Here is an 11378-nt window from a genome sequence, read left to right on the forward strand (position 1 = left end):
GTGAAGGATATAGGCTACTTGCTATCGTAGTCAATAAACATATTCCGGTTATGTGGACAAAGTCGACGGTAAAAACAAGTTGGTTATAAAATCCTGCTTGTTCTTAGGCAACATCATATAATATATAGATAGATAGATGAATAGATACTCTTTATTGTTTCCTCCAAAAGATTGCAATAGTAAACTTATTATAAATATAAACAATTACAAGAAATAATCACAATGAGAAAACAATGGGCGACCTTATCGCTAAAAGCGATCTCTTCCAGACAACCTTTGGATGGAGAGTAAATGTAAACAATTTGGTGGAAGGCACGATTGAAAAATTCTGTTAGTTCTAAATATGGAGTTATATATATATATATATATACATAAAATGTTGCTTTTTTATTGTGAAATACAATGTGCTTCTTAAATACCATATAATTCAGCGTTATATGTACTTACTTCCATCAGGTATAATATATTTTGTATTCGTAACAATAATTTTCATATGGGGCCCCCAGTTGCGTGTATAAACGTAGTTTGCGTACAAATCGTACAGTAATGCGTTTAGTTCTAATAATGTCATGTATAATAATAATAAACGCGATGAACACAAACCAAAAATATACAGTTATTTATGTTTATATATTTTTTATATTCGACTTGGAACGGTAAATATGTAAATGATTCACTTTAAGGATAGTAACAACTTTTACTAATGACATGAACAGAACTATAGAATATACTGTGACAACCGTGGTGTTTTTTTTTTTAAATGAGTAAACTTGGGATGATGATCTTGCTTGCGGATATTATCGGTATACGCTAGCAGAACATCAGCGAGGGATGATTGGTGAGGATAAAAGCAGGTCATTTGGCCTATCGTGATGCATTCTATAAGAATTAACTGCAATGATTTCCATGGTACCAACCACGTGAAGGTCGACCTTTACGTGGTTGGCACCTTGAAGGTAGATATTCCTATATACTACCCATCCCTATACTTTACGTTATCTTAGTCCTCTAGCAATGAATGAGATAATACGGGTGCCGCAGTATATTCTGGAATATCCATAGTGCTGTTCATGCCACACCATCCGGTTGATTCCGGTTCAATCCTCACCTAATTAATACAAGCAGATTCATGGTTTCATTCATTCATTCAACATATGATTGGAACTACAAGTGTGATGATTTCTTGTAATTGTTTGTAATTATAATAAACTTATTACTGTAATATTTTTGAGGAAAGAATAAAGAGTATCTTTTTTTTTATATACAACTTAGAATGGCAAACAAGCTGACGGCCCACCTGATGGAAAGTGGTAACCGTCGCCTATAGACATAAGCAGTACCATGGACATAACAGAGTATACTGTTTAGCCCATGATACCCCCCATGCGTTGCCATTCCTGAGGACTCAGGTGTTATTACTCTGTACCCAGTAAATTCACGCCATATCCCACCCTTCAAACCGAAACACAGCTATGTAAACACAACTGCTTCACGGTTGAAACACAAACGGGACAGAGGTACCCAAGTAATCGACTTTTGTACAAAGTCTCCCTCTGGTATCTACCTATCTATTTATATATCTAACATATTAATCAGTTATTTTTGTTCACAGTTAAAGTCAAAGAAACGCAAACATCGCAGTCTTTTCCCTAAAACGGAGTACTCCCAATTGACCACAATTGATGAAGATCTTGTACCAATGACATCATCGACGACAACCCTAAAAAGTGAACTTGAAATAAGTCAGTTACAAACTATAAGTGAAGTGGAGGAACCGACATAGTAAAAATATATATCTATATTGTAGATAAAATTTACACAGCAGACTGATATGTAGACGTTTGAATATACAATTTAATATGTATATAGTAACCGTTGGATTGTATTCATTTTTATTATATATTTTCGTATATGTAAATGGTCGTTCTTGATCTATACTGTGGTTTGAGTTACTAGCTAGAGTTATATATCTAGCTATTCCAATATTATATTCCTTTATTACGCTGCAGTCAATAAGTGAATGAGAAACTTTGTTACTGAGGACTTACTACCATTAGGCAAGATAAATCTGTCACTTCTAAAGTGTGGAGTTAGATAGTTTAAATCAAAGAGATGAGTATAAGAGTTGGATACCTAGGAATATGTAGGGAATACAACTAAGAAAGAACAACTAAATTTCTTCTTGCAAAGACTGTGTGTGATGTTCTGGGTGTGCCCTAGAATGTTTCTCGCCTAGTTCCTTAAAACACTTGGTATCCCAGCTTAAGAACCAGGTGATGGATGTAATTGCATGACACTTATCATTATTATCACACTGAGAGTTTCTACGCACGACACTGACTGTTTTTTATTTTGGACTTTATTATGTCAGTAATCATCTAATATCAGTGAATAAAATTGTGTTTAATACTATATTTATGGAAACAGGAAAAGTTTATCTTTTCGAATCTATAATCATGGAAGGTACTTTAGCTATAGATAGACCAGCTTTAGACAGTTGATAAACTTGTCAAGAATATTTTATTGGGGACGGGCGGTACGCAACAAGTGCTATAATGATTGAGGTATAGAAAATTGATAGCCATTTATCATAGCTTCCGTGGCGCATTGATAGGTTATGCTGTGAACGATTGGTCCCTTGTTCACTCAGAATCATGTTAGGAAATATACTTTTTAAATTGTATACTTAATTGTGTTATTTTGCGGAAGTCTAGTCTGTTTATTTGTTTAGGATTATTTTGTTTCATTCCATTATTATTGTTATCAATATTTGGTATGAAGATTTTTTTTTTTAAAAAGGAGCATAATGTTATTGTAATCCCAGCTCTAATAGCATTCATTGGCGGGGCGCCAGTGAGGGATGACAGATGAGGACGAAAGCAGTCTCTGATGAATTCATCAAGGTAACCACGATAGTTCCCAGAGGGTACAGCGTGGAGGTGAACCTGCCTGAGTATATTGTTACAAATGGAGTCTACTGGTATAGTCTATAAGAAATTGAAATCGGCTTCTTTTAAGGAATACAGTCTTAATTTTTATTAGTATAGATCAGAGGTGGCCGATTTGACTAGACTCGAGATCTACTGACGAAATCCTGTGCGATCCACTAATTATATACTTCTTGAAATCACAAATAAAATAACATAATTCAGTACACAATTATGTAGTATTGTAGTATTTTTTTTTTTTTTATTAAGACGGAAAACATCAAACTGAAAATTATTCCTAGTTACTACTTATTTATATTAGTGTGAGCATTGCGTCTGAGCATCTACCGCTAGACTAGCAAAATATATTTTTTGCCTTGCCACGGTCGACTGGACTAACAGTCGCAATCGACCGGTCGATCGCGATCGATTGGCCACCCCTGGTATACACTGTTCCAGTGATAACTGAATTGTTTTGTTATTGGATCGGGCATTGCAAAATGCCCGCGTATTTATACGTACTGAGTTATATACAAAGTATGTATTACCAAGTAGGTAGGTAAACCAAGTAGGTTTCATTAAACATTAATTTGCCTTCAATTTCTATAATATTTATTTTCCGCAGTAAGAAATGTATTGTTGAATGAGTTTGTAAATTCTATATGTATTTATGAAATATTTTATTGAATAGTCTTTTGTGAATATTTTTATAATTTTATTTTTATACCACTGAGGTGACAAACAAGCATACGGCCCACCTGATGGTGAGCGGTTACCGTCGCTTATGAACGTCTGCAATACCAGAGCTATTACACGCGCGTTGCCGACTCTGAGGAAACCTCTTTACCCCCTTTTTGAAGAACTCCATGCTGTAGTCTCTTGGGAAAACCTCGGCAGGGAGCTCATTCCACAACCTGAGTGTTCGTGGGAGAAAACATTTCTGAAACCGCGTTGTACGCGACCATTTATAAAATCATTAAAAATTTATAAAATTAACGATTACTTGATTTGCAGAAGTAGATACTCATTATGACGAATTCAACAATTAACAACCAGGATAGTTTCCAGCGGGAACTGTGTGGAAGTCGACCTGATAGGGTATATTGCTAATAAGGGGAGAGTTAGAACCCATTACTAACAAAAATTTTTCCCTAAATAGTATTATTGTAAATGAAATGAAATGAATTGAAATATTTATTTGCTTTAAACAGACGTTATAAAACATAATAAAGGCCATGTGATAGAACTTTCTGGTATCTGTTTAATTTCCTTAAAATTGTAGGCGCGCAAATTTTATGTATTAATTAAATAAGGATACAAGACTAATGTTAGTACTTATTAAGATTAAAGAAAAAAAAAAATTAAAACTGTACCAACGAACCTATGAAACAAACAATATCCATCCACAACAATAATAATAACAACCGAATTGAAAATTACAATAACAAATTAATAAACGTAAATATTCTAAGTATGAAATGTATGCATAATCACAGTTGCTCCACATTCCCGCTATGTTTGAAGTATTTGCACCATTACATACGACGAGGCGAGGCTCGAACTTGTGACGCTTTTGAATATAACAAAAGGAATTCAGCTAGTTTCCAATTCAAATATGAGTCGGCACACCCCCATGTTTACGGAATTGTCTTGTTACGGTAACAGGTTTTAGTTAAGTACATTTCGGTACGGCATTATAATATAATATGTTACACTATGTCAGTGCAAAGCGTATGTATTATACTCGTATTAAACAGAGTTGTGGATGTGACAGCTTCATTTTGTCCACACAATGGCACAATCTATATCAACAAAGTCGTGAAACAAAGATTATTAGTTCTAAAAACGTTTTACATTTATTGCCAGTTTTATCAAACAAGAGATCGTGTATAGACGTCGTTTGCTTGGGTATCTTTATCCCATTTGTATTTATGCTGTGAAACAGTTATGTTTGCATGGCTGTGTTTCGGTTTGAAGGATGGGATATGGCTGTGAATTTACATGGTACAGAGGAATAACACCTGGGGAATAAAAAGCAAAGCATGAGGAATATCGTTAGTGACATAGTATACTCTGTTATGTCCATGGTACTGTTCATGTTTATAGGCGACGGTTACCACCATTTTCCATCAAGTGGGCCGTTAACTTGTATAGCATTTAAATTAAATTTTTAATTTAAAAAATATTAAAAAATAAATAAGAAGACTTCAGTTATTCAGACAATTGAATTGTCCCAGTAAATTATTCAGAACAGATTATTTTGAGGTTCAGCATACTGATCGTCTTCTATTGTAAATAAATGCCCTCACCATAGACATAGATAGGGATAGATGACGCAGTTTTTCGAGTGAAAATTAAACGTGTCCCCACTAAATTACTTGTTGTAATATTACAAAGCTTCTTATCGATAACAAGTCTCTCCCGTACTGAATCCTGTCAAAAAATATTACCCTTAATAATGTCCTTTAAACATTTTATGACATTATTTCTTCAAAATCAACCAGCTACATAATTTTAATAATAAAAATTGTATTGAATTGTTAAGTTAAAAATGAATTAACACATTTGCTACATCTAGTTAAGTTCACTACTACTGTGTCGTCTCATTACGACTTTGTTATTTATATTATTATTCCTTAAAATTCTTCATTGTATAATTAATGAATATGTATATATGTTTTGTATATATGACTAATATGTATTATTATATATTAAAAAGTCTTAAAAATTCTACTAATATTGAAATCTTGTCTTGTTTGTTATTTATGTATATACTAAAAAGTAAATTAAATCACATGATAACATTTTGACAAAAGCACAGGCTCGGAAAAATGTCCAACATGATAAATGACTAGGAATTATTAATTCTTATCAAATAATACTTTTTTTTCTATTTTTTTTAATAATTTAAATTTGTTCTAAATTAAAATTAAGTAAAAAATTAAAGTGATAAATCACTTTTTTATTATTAATAAAGTACTAACTTACGTAACCGATATTCGTGCTGTTTATTTAAAAACAAAATTATACGAAATCGTATGAATTTAATGGATACATGAGTCGATTAATTGTTTTTCGTTGCACAACTGTAGATACCTATTCTAATAATAATAGAATTGTATACATCGTAAATAAATAATAATATTAAAAATTAAGTAACTTCATTATTGATAATATGTTATTATTTGTCAATCAAATTGATTATTAAAATATTTAATGTTTAATTTTAGTGTTATGCATTTTCGAAACAGTGTTATGGAAGGTATCGGACCAGAGTTTTAAACGTTTCAACGGGACCCACTTTTGCTTATTATATAATATCTGATAAGGGACTATTCATATTACAACTAGTAAAGAACGAGATTAAGCCGTAAGTAAAAAGACAAGAGACGCAGACTATGTCTTTATTTAATGCCGACGGAAACAATAGTGTTTGGCTGTTAAAGTATGTAAACTGTATAGATACTCGTGTATATGGGACATTAATCCCATTACTGTTGCTTACGGGTCTGTACATATGCAAGAATAGTACGATCGCCTATTACCATTTATAATAGACGACTAGATATTACAGCGTTTAATTCGAAATTTCCTACTACTATAGTATTATCTTTTCTGATATATATCCCGTCACTACACTAATGTACCTATATAAAATTATAGTGTACAGTACAAAACTAAGTTATACATTTTTATTATTTAATATTGTACTCAATTTATCGGTCCGTTCTCCGTTAGTTCTCTCCCCGTTCTCCGCGCTTTCTCACTCATTCTCCGTCTGTTCTCAGTCCGTTGTAATATGAATAGTCCTTTAATGCTTGTGTTAATTAGTGTTAATGTTTACATATCTAACTTTATTTCTGGCGTTAAAATGTTGATCTCTCTCGATGGAGTTGATTCCAAAGTGATGTATGTATGTAGTTATTAATCAATTATAAACATTAAGATTGTCACTATGTAAATATGTATATAATCGACAGGTCTGTAAATATATCGATGGTTTTTATGACGGGTACTGTGTTTGTTTTATTTATTTATTTTTTATACAACTTAGAATGGCAAACAAGCTGACGGCCCACCTGATGGAAAGTGGTAACCGTCGCCTATAGACATGAGCAGTACCATGGACATAACAGAGTATACTCTTTCGCCCATGATACCCCTCATGCGTTGCCATTCCTGAGGATTCAGGTGTTATTTCTCTGTACCCTGTAAATTCACGCCATATCCCACCCTTCAAACCGAAACACAGCCATGCAAACACAACTGCTTCACGGTTGAAACACGAATGGGACAGAGGTACCCAAGCAATCGACTTTTGTACAAAGTCTCCCTCTGGTAATTTGTTCACCATTTTATGAACAATAATGACCTTGTAACTATATGAGACAGATGAAGGAAACACTAGGTGTCATGTCATATAGGAAGGTCCAAGATATAGCATGGTATAGAGCTAGCTTGAGGAAAATGCACCGACAAGAGGAAACCCATAAATGAAAAAAAAAAGAATGACCTTGTTAAAAGTTTCGTAGGCATACATTATATTTTAATGTAATGACTTCCGGTTTAACTTACGTGTGATCACATCGAGAAAGCTTGACTAGTTTTAGGATCGTGTTTGCGTCACTACCGCTCATGATTAAGGGTCACGAACTGATCCTAAAATTAGGCGAGCTTCCTCGATCTAATTACACGTAAGTTAAACCGGTAGTTATTAAATTATAACCTAACCTAGCTATAAATATCAGATTTTATTATTATTAAAAGACGAACTTTTTGCAGGAAGAAAAATCTGTGACACTGCGAGCTTTCAATGATATTTTGAGCGCGACCTTTTTTTAAAGTTCGCTGCTAAATTCCTATCAATGATAGGAATTTTAAGATGTTTTTTGTAGCGAGGTTTTTCACATCCTCAGGATATAAAATGCGTTTTCCAAAGGAAATATATCGTTTATGTATGAGTGGGCTACTGCCACAAATTAAGTACGACGTTTCCTTCTCGTTGTGACAAAATCTGCAAACATTTTTTGGGCATAAGCTTTATTTTTATTTATTTAAATTGTGATACATAGGTAACAATGGATGGTAAAACAAGATAAGTCCTCTATGATTAACCCCATCTATCGAGGTATACAAATATACAACAAATACATAACAAAATATATAACAAATATATATATATATATATATATATATATATATATATATATATATATATACTATATAAATTATATATATATATATATATATATATATATATATATATATATATATATATATATATATATATATATATATATATATTTTGAGCCAGTGTTATGGTTTTATTCATTCATTCATTCATTCAAATAGAATAGGCTACCCCTTCCTTTTCAGGATGTATTTAAAATATTACTCTTAAAACATCAAAGCCTAAGTGAGACCCAGCTGCCAAGAGTGGCAACTTTGTCAGTACACACACAATAGACAAAATATCGTGATAAATTTATATTAATTTATTGTGTGTCTGACAAAGGGTCTCCTTCTACATGAAGAACATATGGCTCAAAATTTTTTTGTTATATAATTGCAAATTTGTATACCTCGATAGATGGGGTTAATCATAGAGGACTTATCTTGTTTTACCATCCATTATTACCTATGTATCACAATTTAAATAAATAAAAATAAAGCTTATGCCCAAAAAATGTTTGCAGATTTTGTCACAACAGAAGGAAACGTCGCTTAATTTTGGTTTTAATACATATATATATATATATATATATATTATATATATATATATATATATATATATATAAAAATTTTTTTTTCTATTTTCTATTTCGGGACTACACATTAATTTAGTATTATATACATTAAATTTTATAATAGTGTGTACGTAACGTTGCGTCTGTACTGGCACGCACACTTATAAGCTACGTTCACTACTTCCAGTATGAAGACAAACTACTCTTATTCACTATGCTACTAATTAGCCTTACTAATACCATTTTCTGGTGTCATTTGTATATAATTACACTTCGATTTGCCAGAATTCGGCCCTAAATGTCCGAATGAAATATGAGAAGGCGAGACCACCTAAAGTAAATATATTGCTAATGCATAACACGGCACTATTAATTAAGGCAAACAATATTTCACAAATAATAACATAAAGCAAAAAGCTGATTATAGCATATTTGCCGGCCCTCATCAGCGGAACAATAAAAATAACTCATTATTAATTACGCCATCCCGGATGAATAACGATTGGTTCTCGTGAAATAATCACGTACAATTTATAGTCGGGGAGATGGTGGTCTATATTCGATAACTTAATTGAGTTTCTTTGTAATTTATCATGGGGAGTGCTCTGAAGAAATGTTCGGATTGATACCTGCTGCAGATTTTCACCATAGTACAACCCTCCATAAACTAAAATTTCATCCCAACCATCTGGACGAGTGGCGGTCCTCCACCGTGCGTTTTTCAAGGCACTTTCTCCCATGCACAACCACTCTTTGGAATCAACTTCAGCAGCAGTATTTCCGAACCGATACGACAACATAACCTTCAAGAAAAGAGCATATTCCTTTTTAAAAGGCCGGCAGCACACCTGCAATGCCGTAGGTGTTGTGGGTGACCATGGGCGGCGGTAGTCACTTACCATCAGGTGAGCCGCATGCTCGTTTGCCACCTGTGTTGTAAAAAAAAAATACCATACCATATCAGCCGTCAATTGCCCACTGCTGAACATAGGCCTTCACCTATTGGGGGGTTTTGCCGGTAATCGTTATGCTTGGCAGACAAGTTGGCAACCTCAGTTAGACTTCGGTGATGTTTTAAGAAGAATGCTGCTCTCCATCCATCGCCCTCCCTTAAACCCCTCTTATGACATCTACAGAAAAGAAAGTGATGGCCCATTCTTTTCCGAGACCACACGGTTATCTTATATCAACATTCTAATACAATTTTGAATCAAACTACATTAATTGTGATTTCACCTTAAAATATCATTTTTATCCAAATAGAAAAATGAGTATAATGTAATGAAAATTAAACACAAGTATTCAGGAGTTATGCTCTACATAATCTGAATAAATATTTGATACTGTCATAAAAAATAAGAAATAAATTCATCAAAAATAAAACAAATAAAATAATAAAATAGCAAAAAAACAAAAACAAATGAAGGTAAACAAATAAAAAACAAAAATAAACGATTTATTAGTTATCTTCAGCATACATATAACAACAAAGATAAAGTAAGAAAGAAAAGTATGGATTTCCATTAATTTATTTATTGACTCTTATCACATAGTAGTATAATACTATCGTCGGATCTCTGACTATAACATGAAATGATCATCATATGTCACCACATCTCGAATAGTTTTCGCGAATGAGTGAGAACTACATGCTCATTTGTCACTCGTCAAGATTCATTCGTTCGAATGTTCGTTCACAGAAAGATTTAACGATGGCCGTAACCATATTGAGGTACTATAGTGATGGTGGCAATTTGTCACTTGCTGTACGATTATTAATATTAATACTAAAAACTACCCGTGGCTTTTTCCGCATCGTTTTTATTGATGTTGCCCGCAGCTTTGTGCTTAATGTTTACCAACTTATGCTTATTAACTGATGCAATAAGTAGTATTTTTTTAATTTATTTTTTATGCAACTGAGAATGGCAAACAAGCTAACGGCCCACCTGATGGAAAGTGGTAACCGTCGTCTATAGACATGAGCAATACTATGGATATAACAGAATATCCCATCCCATCCTTCAGACCGAAACACAGCCATGCAAACACAACTGCTTCAAGATTGAAACACGAACGGCACAGAGGTACCTAAGCAAACGACTTTTGAACAAAGTCTACCATACCATTATAGACACATCTTTAGCTTGTATAAAAGCACAACCCCTGAACTCAGTTTCTAAATGGTGTATTTTAATCAATTATGATTTTAAATTAAAACTTGTAACAAAAATGTGAATACTAAGTAAGTAAGTGTCTGTTATAAGAATAGTTAAGAAAAGTAAAATATACAGTGTAGATCCAATTAAAAAGTTCCGTGACACCTTTATCATTTCAAAAGTATCAAATATCAGATTTTATTGTTAGCGAGTGCGGTCAAATTAAACATCAGACATTTGACATGCCATCGCGATAAATGTGATGAAAAATTTCACTTGTTATACAAGTTTATTTAAAAGATATTAAGTAAAATATATTTATTTTTAACTAAGTTTCAAAATGAGGAGTGCTAGATTTATTTCGTTTTTTTTTTCGTATATGTTAGAAGAAATCTTAAATTCTGAATACATTTTGATAGATATTTATTGAAAGTATTTACTTTCATATTCGTCCAATGTCTACGGATATAGTTAAAATTTAAGAATTTTTTTAAAAACAAAAATTTTTCTACAAATAAATTGGATACTACACTCGAAATTATTAG

At 32.7% G+C, this 11378-nt stretch overlaps 1 protein-coding gene across 2 annotated transcripts in view; it reads left to right on the top strand.

The window, feature by feature from the left end:
* Positions 1-6942, top strand: part of LOC113510830 (furin-like protease 2) — a 55622-nt gene extending 48680 nt beyond the window's left edge. For both annotated transcript variants that reach the window (XM_052896335.1, XM_052896336.1), the window contains one exon: positions 1613-6942. In XM_052896335.1, coding sequence (XP_052752295.1) covers positions 1613-1783 — 171 coding nt within the window. In that variant the 3' untranslated portion in view covers positions 1784-6942. The remainder of the gene's footprint in view (positions 1-1612) is intronic.
* Positions 6943-11378: the final 4436 nt, after the last annotated feature.

This window comes from Galleria mellonella, unplaced genomic scaffold (genome assembly GCF_026898425.1).
Source record: "Galleria mellonella isolate WM207_F2 unplaced genomic scaffold, CSIRO_AGI_GalMel_v1 utg32, whole genome shotgun sequence".
NCBI lineage: Eukaryota > Metazoa > Arthropoda > Insecta > Lepidoptera > Pyralidae > Galleria > Galleria mellonella.